Source organism: Cavia porcellus, unplaced genomic scaffold (genome assembly GCF_034190915.1).
Source record: "Cavia porcellus strain 051 isolate PalLab524CR breed Dunkin Hartley unplaced genomic scaffold, mCavPor4.1 scaffold_11, whole genome shotgun sequence".
Taxonomy (NCBI): Eukaryota; Metazoa; Chordata; class Mammalia; order Rodentia; family Caviidae; genus Cavia; species Cavia porcellus.
In genome coordinates this window covers 63498123-63512455 of record NW_026947494.1, presented here as the reverse complement: position 1 = coordinate 63512455, position 14333 = coordinate 63498123, and the positions used below count along the sequence as shown (strand labels likewise).

The following is a 14333-nucleotide window of genomic DNA, read 5'->3' as shown; positions in this document are numbered from 1 at the left end:
TCTGACAGAAAATGGTGAGAGAAGACACAGGCACTGAAAGGTACGGAATGTGAGGGCTGTGTGTTAGCCACACTGACATAGATTTGCTGGAGGAAAGGACCAAGTTTGAGGTCAGTTCTCTTTGATCCTCAGGCACTGCTCACGGTGTGTGTTTTCCAGGGTTCTCTGACCTGGGGCAAAAGGCACGGCTCCATTTTGCTTCCTCCAATCCCTCTTCCAGAAGTAGCCAATGTAGGCAGCTGGCTGTGTCCTTCCACGATTTTCTCCACTAATTCAGTACATAATTCAGTGTCCAGTTGTCCACAGCAGCCCTCAGGCCAGTAAATCATGATCCCAGTCTCTCTTTTGGTCCAACTGCTGCTCTTTACACACATGTATGCACACACATTCACACATAGCTTGGAGTTTTGCATAAATGAAATCTTTAGGGAAGCTTCTATACAAATGGGATTTTTTCTATAACTTGTTTTTTTCTAGTTTTCTTTTTTGTGTCCCTTCTCTAGTGAACATAATTAGTGCTCTGAGATGTATTTATTTCATTTTCTGCTCATATAATCATATTTATGTCAATATATCTACCTACCTATCCACCTATATAGACAAGTACATATATACATAACAGCTTTGTTTATTGCATCTTTTATAAAAATGTGATTATGTGATATTTTCTATTTGATTTTCCAGATTTAGCAAAGTTCATAGAAATCTCTTCAAGTCCAGTGTTATAGTCCTACTTCCCTGATTTTGATGGTTATATGATGCAACTATTTCATGTTTTACTTACATTCTCATTTCGCTGGGCACATACCTTGCTTTCAGTTTTCACACACACACATACTTTTTTGGCATGTTTACATTCTTTGATATGAATAATTGATAGTCCATCAGTCTTATGTAATGTCCTGGTGTATATAGGGTTAAATTAACATCCTTGTATATGTAGTGTTAAGCTTTATGAGATAAATTCCTAGGAGTGGGATTGCTGATCGTATTAACATTTAAATAGAATTAACCAGATTGTTTTTGAAATAATGGTTTCCATTTTCTCTGATTCCTTAAGAACACCACCCTTTGTGCGTTTTTCTGTGGCTCTGCTTATGTATTTATTTACAACAGGGTCTATTATGTCTGTGTATAGACCCCCCCCCCCAGCCTCATGCAGTCCATGGGTGGGCTTTTTCAGAGGTGGCTGGATCTAGAGTGTGTGACTGATTCCTGGTGCAGTGCTCGGAGGGAGTAAGGGTGCTTAATCCCGCCCTACTGCTGGTGTCCTGGATACAGTGTAAGAGACAGAAAGAGGCTTGTCTTGCCCTCTTGCTTGCTTTGCTGCCATTTGTCTTCCATGAACTGTTCTCTGCAGTGCTCTCCTGCTTTGGAATCTGCTGCAGCTGGACTAAAACCTCTATAACTGTGAACCAAACAAAGCTTTCCCTTTCAACTTTGGGTGTCTGGTATTTTGTCTCAGCAATGAGAAAAGTAACTAAGATCGGGTCTTGCGATGTAGTTTAGGCTGGCCTTGAATTCACTATGTAAACCAGGCTGGCCTTGAACTCATGGTGATCACCCTGTCTCAGCCTCCCAAGGGTTGGCATTACAGGCATGAACCACCATGCCCAGCCTTTCTGTTGGTTTACTTGCTTTTTTTTATTATCACTCATCTTTATTAATGACATCTTTAAAAAGTCACTTATTTATTGAAAATAAATTCTGAATTTAGTAATTCTGAATTAAGAAAGTATAATTGTCTAGATTTTGTTGTAATACATTTATTGTTTGTGTGCTTTTTTAGTATAGCAAATATAGCATTTCATTTTATTTTCTTCAGATTGAGAACCACTTATAAAATATAGAACTGAGATATCACTATTTGTCCGTCATCTATCTCTCCATCCATCCAGCCATCCATCTGCAGTACTGGGCATTGAACCCAGAGCCCTTGCATTGAATTATACTTCAAGCCCTTTTTATTTTTTATTCTGCCCAAGGTATGCTGCAATTTGTGATTTTCCTGCCTCAGCCTTCCAGAGTGCAGAGATTATGGATCTGCACCATCACACCATGTGTATCCTTGCCATAATTGATTATTTTTGCTATTTTTAAATCGTCTATTTCTTAATTTTCAAAAGCCTGGTATTAACTAGGTGGCGGCTGGCTGAGGTAGGAGTCTGCGGCCCCACAGTGTGATAGATGCACCTCTTATCTTTTGGGGAAGCACGGTTTGACAGTGATTCACCTCGCAGCCTGGTCGGGGAGCTTCGAGATCTTGCTCATGTTAGTTAAAGCTGGAGCAGACCAGAGAGCCACGGGTCGGGTAGGTACTATGTTGTCTGTCTGCGCTGTGTCTTGCACCGGGAAGTGAGGGGATGGCCCACGGGTGATTCCCCCGTTTCCTCCCATCCTCTTCAGGACGGGCTGAATGCGCTCCACTTCGCGGCGCCGAGCAACAGCGTGCACATCGCAGAGTACCTCATCGGGGACCTGCACCTGCGGGAGCTGGGCCAGCGCGGCCAGGTGTGCCGTCCTGCCCTCCCCGGCCAGTTTCTGTTTTCTCCTTGTGCCAGGCCGTTGCGTTCAACACAGGTCGGAACGGCTGGCTGTGACCACGTGGAGGACAGGAAATACTGGAGAAGCAGATCACTTTCTTACTCTCTCCTCCTGGCCAGGGTGTGGACAGTGTCCACATGGGATGGGGGGGCAGGGGGGGGGAGAGGCGGAGGGCGGGGGGGGGAGGGGAATGCGCGCGCGCACAGTATTGGCAGACTTCCATTCTTTGATATAGGTAATTGATAGTTTATCATTCATATGTGAAAGTACTTATGCAAATGGGCTTCACAAAGAGCCATTTTTCCAAGAGTGGTGGCACATGCTTGCAGGGATGGAGGAGGAGGGAATGGGCAGGGGGAGGGACTGGGAAGGGTAGAAGAGCCATTCTGCAACTTCCTTCCAAACAGACTCCATCCCAAGCCATACCTTTGTAGCAATACAGGGAACCCACTATTGGGATTCGTCAATGAGGTAACGATTTGTGCTTAGCAAAGAGCTGGGCTGATGGTAGTGCTCAGTAACCAGATTAGAACAGCTCTTGGGGTAAAATGCATAACCTGATTTCCCCACGCTGAAGATCCTAGTTACACACCGTTCAGCATCGAGTGACAGCGCTGGCACTGGGCTTTGCAGTTTGATCCATGCTGAGTTGGGAAGCAGCTTCCAAATGAAGTTGTTTCCATAGGTTTTGTCAAGAGCCCGGTTTGTACAGGTGCGCTGTGTGTTGCTCCCCTGTATGGGCTCTGAGCTTTCCTGGGTCCCAGAAGAGTAAGAGAGCAGGTTTGCAGGGGAGCTGCCCTTCATCTAGCTTCTGGCCAGGCGCTTCCTGTCCATCATCTCGCTCCGGTTGGCTCTGCTCTTGTCCCGTCCCACCTCCTTCCTGCTCTGTTTGTAGAGGAAAAGACTAGGGGCTGGGCAGAGACCGTGCAGTGCCATTAGAGATCTGAATGGGTTTGGAGGCACAAGGAATGAGCAAGTCCTCTCTGAGCCCCACTTCAGTCCTGTAATAAAATCAGGTTGACAAACTAAAGGCAGACTGAATACACTCTTTTTTAAATCAAGATAGACGACTGCAGTTCAATATGTTGGAATTGTGGTGCTAAGGTAAGGAGACGGGGTGCGGAGATACTGTTTAATGAGTACAGAATTTCACTTTTGCAAGATGAAAATTGTGGAGATAGAGGGCAGTGATGTTACACAGAAATACCACTGGACTCTACACTTAATAATGGCTAAGGTGGCAAATTTAAATTTTGTGTTATAAAAATTTACCATGATGGAGCCAGGTGTGATGGCACACTCCTGTAATCCCAGCACTTGGGAGGCTGAGGCAGGAGAATCATGAGTTCAAAAGCCAGTCTAGGCTTCAAAAACAAACAAACAAAAAAAGGACCCTGTCTCAAAACAAAACCAAAACCAAACAAAAGAAAACAAAACCCACAATGAAAAAAATTGGAAAGAAAAGCAAATTCATAGCAGGGATCAGGAACTGATAGTCAATTAATTTATCAGTGGGTTTGCTGGGTATGGATGTAGAGATACTGTGGAACTTGTGGAAGACATTTGGTAGAAAAGACCACCCCATCTTTACAGCTTCACCCCCTTACCTAGATTCTTGTCAAGAGAAAGCATTGAACATGTTCCCCTTGCAGGGTTAGTAAAACCCTTATTTTGGCCTGAAAGTTCCAGATGCAGACCAGAAAAGCTTAACTGGGAAGCAGGCATTGATTGAGATAGATTGAGATAGGCACAGGAGAGTTTGGACAGGGCTAGGATGGGCAAGACACTGGCTGGGGACCCAGGGAACCCTTTGATGTTTTTCCCAGCAAACTACCCGTAGAAATCAACCTGGTTTCATCAGACCGGCCAGAAGTTTTAGGTAAAATAGGGTACTTTTTTGTGTTTTGTTTTTTGAGACAGGGTCTCACTCTGGCTGACCTTGAACTCCAAGGGCTCAAATGATCCTTTTGCCTCAGCCTCTTGAGCAGCTGGACCAAAGGTGGGCAACATTGGTTCTGGCTGGATACTGGGTAAACTCTGTCTGGTGATCACAACTAAAAACACAGACAAAATATTTGGGTAGAGGCTGGATGTTGTGACATATGCATGTGATCCCAGCACTCACGTGGCTGAGGCAGGAGGATTGCTGTGAGTTCAAGGCCAGCCTGGGCTAATCCTGTCTCAAAAAATCAAGAAAAGAAAAGAAAAGTTTGGGGAAATTGTAAGAGAGGTCTTAGTGACCACTCGTATTTTGGTTGGGCCTTTGCAAGAGCTTGGTTGTACACGGATAGGTTGGTTCCAGCTGCAGACACAGGGAAAAGCCCTCTACTCTGAAGGTGTCTGAACTGGAAATCAAAATGTGACGAAGCTTCCTTTTCAGAGGGGTGGGAATAACAAATCTAAAAGGATTTGAGAAGACATCTGATTCCTCCCACAATCTGCCCCCGCTCTTCTCGGGGTTGGTTGCATGGCTGCCCTTGTTGCTGAAGCTCTCAGCTGGGGTTGTGGGGAGTGACCCAGGGTTTGCAGGCTTTAACCAGCTCTCTGTGACTCATAATGTCCATGCAATGTAAATGCTACATAGGTGGCTGTCATACTGCATTGTTTAGAGAATAATGGCAAGGAAAAATGTCTGTATATGTTCAGTAGAGATGCAGTTTCTTCCCCACATATTTTGTATTAGTGAAATCAGATGCGGCAGCAAGAGGTGCAGAAAGCCAGCTGTGCATGGCCAGCGCAGCACTGAGCCAATCCGCTGGCACCGTCCGTGAGGACTCCCAGGTCGCAGCCCACCTTTCGTCTAATGTAGCCCTTTCTGTGTCACTGACATGGTAGCACGGTCTTTTCTTGCTCAAACAAGGTTCCCCTTATCTCGGGCTTACTGTAAACTCCTGACTCCAGTTGAGAGGAAATGTTGGGGGTGTGGATGTGAGCAGAGACACTATGGCACTTGGCGTGGGTTTCCTGGTACATCTTAAGGATCTCTGCGGTAAAGTTAGGTGGAACTTTGAGTGCTTGCTTTTTGCTAATAATTCATTCAGTTTAATAACCCTGATGATAAACTGTAAAAATAATTTATAATAATTCTAACCCCTCATTCTTATTTACATGTGAAACAAATTAAATCCATTGAGTGAAAACATATTAAGTTAACTATATATTGAGTTAATAAAAGATAAAGGGATGGGGAATCCTGGGCTCTCCTCATGTAATTCAATGAGGAAAAGGATCAGGATTCTGAGTTGAGGTCTGGTGTCGGTCCCCTATCTGTGCTCAGGGCTTTCACAGCAGGCTGGTTATCTTCCTGGCTGCATGATTTTTCTACCTTCCAAGTATGGATGGGCCTGTCAGACCTATTTGGACATAATGAAAGTGGGTTGGGTGGTTTAGAAAATGAGATAAAACATGATAAGAAGCTACCATTTAAAGCTACATTTATCTTTATGAAATTCTCATTATTTTGCTTAATAACATATATACACTAATTGGGGAGGAAAGAATTACATCTCATTTTGCCTCGTCTTCTGCATGCACCTTCGATGTCATCAGAGGATGTAGGTGGCTATAAATGTCCTCATTGTGCATAACTTGACTCGTATGTTTTCCCTTGGTGATGAAAGGGCAACTGGCGCTCAAAGCCATCGCTGTTTGCTTGAAGAGGAAAGCGTTTCCTCCTGGGTTACTGAGGTGTTTCCCCAGAACCTCCCGTCTTGGACTTCCTTGTGCAGGTGGCTCCTCTCTCACTTTGTTTAGCTACAGAGAAGTGTAAAGAATTGTAGCAACCACAAGTAGCACAGAAAGGTCATTTCAGAGCTGACCAGAGCTTTGGGCCTTTGGTTGTGTTTGTCTCCACTGTGATATAATTGTTGTTTGCCTCCTTAAACCCGTGCCAGGGGTATAGCTCAGCAGCACAGCACCTGCCTGGCAAGCGTGAGGATCTGAGTTTGATTCCTGGTACTGAAAAAAAAGAGTTTAATCCTGAGTCTATGGGTAGTGGAATTAGAGGGTGAAAACACCATTGACTATGATATTAGAGGTGGAGCTTTTGGGAAATGATTAGGACTAGATATAGCCACTAGGGCAGAACCCACAGTTGAACCCCTGTGGCTTTTTATAGGCCGAGGGTGAACAGGTGTGACATCCTACCCTGACCCAGGACTCAGTCAGCAAGAATCCTTTACGGGGGAGACTGCTTCACCTTGCACCTCTAGAACCAGGTGTCAAAATAAACTCTCTTTATAAACTAGCCTACTTTTGATATTTCTTTATAGTAGTGAAAAATAGGCTAGTATACTCTCCAAACAGATAAATATGTATTAGAATTCTATCTATTACAAGTGACAAAAACCACCAGGCATGGTGGTGCACACCTGTAATCCTAGCACTTAAGAGGCTGAGGCAGAAGAATCGTAGCAAGTTCCAGGCCAGCCTGGGCTAGAAAGTGAGCTCAAGTCCAGCCTGAACTGCATATTGAGCCCCTGTCTCAAAAAGATAAAACAAATAAACAACAATAACAACAAAAAGTGACAAAAATCCATCTTAATCTAGGTTAAGAGATGAAGGTGATTTATGAACTCTTAATTGAAGTGTGTGAGGGTGTATCTTGATGGCTTCAGTCATGGTTGGATCCAGCTCATTTTCTTTCTGCAGCTCCCGGCTGTCTGTGTGTTGGCGTTATTCACAGGTATGCTCTTCACATGGTGAGGAGATGAGCGTTAACAGCCACAGGTTTATATCCTTGTTTTTTGGTCCATAAGGAAGAAAAAAACCCTCTTGTCTTATATACATTTCAGAAACAATTCTGTTTGGCCTTGTCTAAATCTTAATCTCAAACCAATCACCATGACCAGCATGGGTTATGAGATCACTCTGTGTGATAGGAAGCAGGCAGTAAGGCATGGTGGTGACATCATTAGTACCCTTGTGACAAGGTGGACCTGTGGATGTGTGGGGCTGTGGCAAAGGAGAGTGAAGTACTACTGTAGAAGAAAGGTCAACCGGAGGTAAAGCTCACAGATGTCCACTTCAGGGCGCATGCTTCCAAATTATCACACTCTGGTTAACATTCTTTGGTGTTGGCCATTTACCATTTCAGCATTTTCTCTTACTCTATTTCCGCTCCTGCTGTTGGAGACTTGTGAGTTAACAGTGGGTGCAATCTTTTCATCAAGCTGTAATACCAAAAGGTTTGATCTCCCTCAGACCTAGCACCCTTTCTTTTCTGAGACAGGGTCTTGTTACTAGTTCAGGCTGGCCTTGAACTCTTGGCAGTCCTTCTGCCTCAGCCTCCAGAGAGCTGGGATTACAGCCATGCACCACCACGCCCAGCCTCAGGACACTTTTTGTAATGCGAAGGCTTGAATCTTTTTGTTTTTCCTTTTACCATGTTACAGACATCTTGCTAAGCTTTCATTTAATAACTAAGCCAAGTTGTGAATGTTTTCTTCTCTTTAATGAATGAAAATATGGCTGTCACCATTTTCCCATGCCAATTTCATTTGTCTGCTTTTAAATATCTCAAGTTCGAAAATTAAGTTTTTCTGTGGATCTTTCAGTGATGTTTTGGCTACTGCACACACAGTCTCTATTGGCAACATGGTAAGTTGGAGAAATGAGCATAAGCAGAAAATTCTATGTTTGAATTTTCCAGGGATCAGAATTGAAACACTTCTCAGCGACAGTCTCTGGATAATATTTATTTCTCCATTCTGTTTGTTACAGAGCCATTCTTAAGAGCTTTCTTATTGATTTGTATTAAATAGGGGAGTTAAATATATGCATGAGCAAGGAAGGCCTAAAAAGTAGATGGTAAATGTCATCTGTGAATGAGCCACATAAATGGAAGAAGTTCCATTTCAAACATTTTTTATCAGTGAGCCTGGTGCCATACATTGAGATGGAGCGTGGTATATAGGAGCTTCTCAGGAAATTGCTGAGCGAAAGAAACTTGGAATATGTATGCATGGAAAGTGTGTAACACGGCAGTTTGCTTGGGCTGATTCTCTTCTGAACAATGCTTCTCTTGTCACCGTGAGACTCAATCCTTGTTGATGAGCAGTGGCCCACAGTTTTGGGTGACAGCCTAGAACTGCATCTGGTTTGGAGCCAGAGGAATTGTTATCTCCTTTCTCTAAGAGGGGCCCAGAAGTGCTATGACAAGAGGACCATCTTGGCTTTCTCATAATCCTTGATGTGTCATCAGCCTTGACAGCTGTCTTGCTCTTTGCTCAGTGTGTAATAAATGCTACCATTTGCCTTTGATTTTCAGAATGGAAGGAAGCCATTTCTCTTGGCAGCTGGGAGGGGTCACCTGGAAATGATAGAAAAACTGACACAACTTAACCTGCACACTTTGGAAAAGGGCAAGGTGAGCTGGGCTTTGATTTCTTTGCTGAAAACAAAACAAAGGGAAAGTGAGAAGCAGCAGTTGGTGTGAAGACTTGTCCATAGCATTTTGATCCACAGTAGAATTGTTAAATTGTTAGTGCAGAGGGAATGTGGCCTGTCCAGGTACAATCTGTCCTCTTAGTTATAGATTATCCTCATTGGCAGTTTTTCCTCCACAAGTGTTTAGAAACCAGTTGGCCTCATAGATTTACACTCTCAACTCCTGCCCTCTTCTCTTGAAACCTGCTTTGAACTCAGTCCCAGGTAACTGGGGAGAGAAGAAAGCACCTGAGGTAGACTTCCACATCTAGATGCATATCTCCAGTGGTCTTGTTAGAGAAGATTCCCATGTGTGGATGAGTGTGGATGAGTGCAAAGGCTTTTGCAAACTTTACAGTGTTTTGCTATAACTAAAATGACCTCTCACAGTTCTTTGATCAGTTCATCCTCACATAGGCTAAGTGTCATCACTTTGGTTGTCCACTCTTTGCTAGTAAATTGGAAGGAAAAGTAAAGCAAGGAATATGAGTGATTTCTGTTTCCTTCTGGTTCCATAAGCTATTTTTTAAAAATTTAAATCTTAAAAATTTTTCAATAAGTCTTAAGGCTGTGGCAAGTATGCCCTATGTGCCAGACTGCAGATATAACCGGTATGGAATTTCCAGAGCCCTTGCATGACTGCAGCTGTGGGAACAGGGGCTCCCAAGCACGGGGGAGTGGGGCTGGAGTGTGTGTCTCTGTTGCAGGAGGGAAACACAGCCTTGCACCTGGCTGCGATGCACGGCCACAGTCCTGCAGTGCAGGTGCTACTGACTCAGTGGCCCGAAGTGAACGAGTCCAATGAGGTAGGTGGAAGAGATCCTTCCAGCTTGACACAGGACTTGAAGAGGGGGAGGACTGGAGGGGCCACTTTTCCAAAAGGAATTGGAGGAAAATAAAGGTGTGGGTGCCACGGGGTATAAAATGTGGCATTAAAAGATTCCTACTTTTTCCTTCAAAGTATCCCACAGCACTTTGTTCATCCATTCACTTTTTCACCTTTTAATTCAAAAAAACATTGTTTAATAGATGCAGTACTTGCTCTTTCATGCCTACAAGGCAATGCAGGCTATATATATATATATGGGCTATGTGTAATTACAGATGCATGCTGGGAGGACACAGGAAACTCCAGGAATGATGTCTTCTTGGAGGTGGTGATTATTATCTAGGTAGTAATATTTGAATGGACTTGGCAGGAAGGACTCTGAACGGACATTGGTAGGAGAAGGGCACAAGTGTAGAGTATTTCAGATAGTAGAAGAGCCAGGTAAAGGAACCCAGGCTTGCAAGAGCATGTGTGTCCTGGGGCTAATGCACTCAGGGTGATGGAAGCTGAGGATGGTGGACTGGGAAATGCAGAAGCTAAGGCTAAGGCAGGTAGATGATGAAAAGTGGTGCTACCGGCAAGGGCTGTCTTTAAATTGTGGCCACAAGAGGTTTTGAGGGGTTTTAAGCAGTGTAGATGGATGGGGCCCATCCTGCCCATAGGCAGGTTTAAAGGGGGTGGGTGATGGCACCTGTCCCTGGCTGTGGAGCATAGGGAGGAGCAGGCAGTGCAGGTTGGAATGCGTTTGCTTGCAGCTTCTTGGGAGTGTATTCAGGTGGAGAGCAGCAGGGAGGCAGATGATGGTTCTGAGATTGGATGAGGGGCTGTGGAGGCGGCTGTGTGAGTCCACTGTCAGGATCACCACTTTCTATCCTTTTAGTCAGTGACTTTGTGGGCTGGTTCTTCACAAACTGAAATAAGTGGAGTCTGTTCAGGCTTCAAAGTTGAGTATTCTGATAATTTTTAAACCTGGTACTTCTCATGCAACATACCAGAAGAAGTGCTATCACAAGCATTTATCATGCCATAGAGTTGAAGGCACACTATTATTCTGTCCAGCACTAAGAAACAATAATGCTGCCCACTGAAATATGACACACAAAAAGCCTTTTTGTCACTTAGACTGTTTACTTCCTGCCAGACATGGTAGTGTACACCTGTAATCCCAGCACTTGGGAGGGTGAGGCAAGATTTCCCCAAGCTCAAGCCGAGGCTACAAGTGAGTTCAAGGCCAGCCTGAAGTATATAATGAGACCCTGTCTCTGAAAAATGAATCCAAACCAAAATGAAACATAAATATTTACTTAATACTTGAAAAGGTTTTTAACTTTTAGTTTTTAAAATTGATTGATTGATGGTGGTACTGGGGACTGAACCCAGAGAGCACGGTGAGCTGCATCTCCAGTGTTTTTATTTCTGTTTGCCACTGAAGGTCTGGAGAAGCCCATCAGTCTAGTTCTCCTATCCTTGGCCCTTGAAACATGCAGTTTCAAGCCAAGGTCCTAAATGCCTGGGGCTGACCCTGGATGCACCACTGGCTGGGCTGGGAGATGATGGACACATTATTCGGTTCCTGTCAGCTTCCACTTCCTCCTTTGTAAAACAGACTGCAAAGGCACAGTGGGTTTTGATGTGAAGGCCATGCACTCAGTACAGGGTATAGTGTGGGTGCTTGTGTAAAATGTGGTGTTTATTATTTTCATTGATGTAACCACGGTTCAGTGAGAGATACCACAGTTGTCATCAGTGTCAATAATATACATATACATATACATATACATATACATAATATCAGGAATAGAGTATGGTGTATATACTATCAGGAATACAGTAATAGCATACATACTATCAGGAATAGATGTACTCTACCCTTGACCATGGACAGCAACAGTGAGCCTACATTTGTAGACTACATACCTCACATGGGCTGTATGTAGCACAAAGCTCTAGAAAAGTTAAAAAAACAGCTTGTAACCAGCTCCATGAGCATTTAGCTGAAAGCTTGTAGACACACACCTGTACACACTATATTAAGAGCTCTTCAAGTTTCAGAAATCCAGCCTTAGATCTGCTGGAAAATTTACCTGGACTCAAGATCAAGGACCAAAATAAAGCCTTCATTTATCTTTGTTATCTCCCAGGAATTTGGTCTTCCTGAATGTGAGCTATGAGTCAGGAGTTAAAGACTTAAAAAGAAAGTCAGTATGGTGTGCATACCTGTAAACCCAGCACTCAGGAGACTGAGGAAGGAGAATGGTGGTGAATTTGAGGCCAGCCTGGGCTACATAATGAATTTAAGCCAACTTGAACTATCTAAGTGAAACCCTGTCTCAAAAAGCGAAGAAACAAAGAAATATACCCCCAAACCAGAACAACAACAAAGCAACTCAAAAAGAACATGAGTCCCTCATAATAATTTATGGATATGCATGGCCTTCACCAGTCAATACAGAGTGCCTAAATCCATTCTTGCTTCCATAACAAAACACATTAGATTGTGCAATTTGTAAATCTTAAGAGATAGTTTCTCATCATTGTGGAGGCTAGGAAGTTTATGATCAAGGTGCCAACATACTTAGTGTCTGATGAGGGCTGCTCTCTGCTTCTAGGTGGCTCCCTGTTGCTGTGTCCTTATATGGCAGAGGAAAAAAGTGTCAAGTTGACCCTCAAAGCCTTTCTAGAAGGGCACTAACCCTGTTCATGAGGGTGGAGTCCTCATGGCCTCTCATGTGGTGCACTGAGAATTGTTTCAATATGAATTTTAGAGGAATGCAAACATTTAAACTATAGTAGAGATCTTTTCCTGTGGTCACAGGATTGAAGGTCAGTCTTACACCTGCTTTGCTCTGTTCTGGTGCTGGACCACTGGAATGTGTGCATGTGACTCATTCACCTGGCAGCTCTTTAGAGTGAGGGTGGAGAATTTGTAAAGTTCAGTAAAGTGTAATTGCAGATCATGATGCATTTCATTTGTGCACAGTAATGTGTCCACTGATAATATTATTCTTTGGGGTGAGGCATGTGTTTGTGTAGTTTTGCTGTTGTTTCCTGTTGTAAGCTGTTGCCAGATCAGTTAGAATGAATGCAGAATATTCCAGACCACTGGTCTATAAACATTCTTGGTAGCAAATGCATATAAGTAAAGAAAGTTAAGCATTAACCTGTTACATTCATTTATAATTCAATTAGCACATTGTAAAACATATGATAGAAATATAAATTTTTAAAATTTGAGATAAAATAAACATAAATGGCAGTATTGTATTTTCTCCATATGGAAAGTATTATCTTCTACACATACAAAGTTTTCCTTCTAATTTCCTTTTTGTTCCTACACATATATGTTTGTACTGGCATCCAAGACTTCATTTAAGTATTCTTTAGCTCTTGCACATTTAATTTATGTCACTTGTTCCTTATTTTAGGTAATATTGTCAGGAAGCACTTTGGTTATAAACCTTAGTCTGAATTCATATTTTCATTGCATCTATTCTTAGTGTAGATTTGGGTCAAACACTGTTATTTTGCAAATACTTTCCCATTGGGGTTGCCTTTTAACATCTCTTTTTTTTTCTGGAAAAATGAGAAGAGAGATTATGTGGAGAAAGCCCTTTATAACAGAGGGCTGGGTCAGGCACTCAGGTAAAGGAGCCTTTTAGGATGGGAGCCTGGTCCCACACCTTTGCCTCCCTGTTAACATGATTGTTCATACAAATAAAACCTTATGGATGTATCCAGATACAACCATTAAGAATAGTATTTAAGAGAAGAAATGATTAGGAGATGGGGAAGGAATTCCATATTTCTTTTATATTTGTGGAGAGTTTGCATAAGGATAGGGAAATATACAAGTAGCTATTTGTGTGACACCAGTTATTTCTTTTTTTCTCTTTTTTATTTAAGTAAACTAAACTCTAAATTTTATCCTGAGTTTCACAACACCGGAGTAGTGAGTTAACTTTTTAAAAAATTAGTTGTGAGGGCTGGGGATTTAGCTCAGCAGTGTAAGTGCTTGCCTGGCAAGCATGAGGTGGCAAGTTTGATCCCTGATACCAAGCAAATAAATCGATAAATAAAATAAATTAAAAATTAGTTGTTTTTTAAATGACATACAACATTTTATTTATTTATTTAGAGATAGGCTATTTATTTAGAGATAGGGTTCTTACTATGTAGTACAGGCTGGCCTTAAACTCACTTATGTAGTCCAGGCTGACCTCAGACTCATGGTAATCTTCCTGTCTCAGCCTCCAGAGGACTGGGATTGTAGGCATGTGTCACCATGCCTACCAACATACAATTTAAATCAGTTGGAAAGAGTAAAGCTGTACTCTAGACAAATAATTCTAATTTTGTATGTTTTATAATACATGTATTATAACTCCTTACTTCCGAGATTGTTTTTCTTATCAGGTTATGTTTCCTTGTAGACAAGATTTGTGCCCTATTCATCTTTCCAATTCCAGTTCATACATATCTAATATATGTTTGCTGGGAAGATTAATAAAGTTTAACAGTATGAAAAGTGGACAGG

General features: G+C 42.6%; 1 protein-coding gene and 1 pseudogene across 1 annotated transcript in view; both read left to right on the top strand.

The window, feature by feature from the left end:
- The window catches only part of Ankdd1b (ankyrin repeat and death domain containing 1B), a 62653-nt gene that overhangs the window by 26319 nt on the left and 22001 nt on the right, over positions 1-14333 (top strand). Inside the window, 4 exon segments of the mRNA XM_023564429.2 lie at positions 2213-2311; positions 2407-2511; positions 8813-8911; positions 9678-9776. Coding sequence (XP_023420197.2) covers positions 2213-2311; positions 2407-2511; positions 8813-8911; positions 9678-9776 — 402 coding nt within the window.
- LOC134478133 (zinc finger CCCH domain-containing protein 14-like) overlaps positions 1-14333 on the top strand; it is a 46121-nt pseudogene that overhangs the window by 29421 nt on the left and 2367 nt on the right.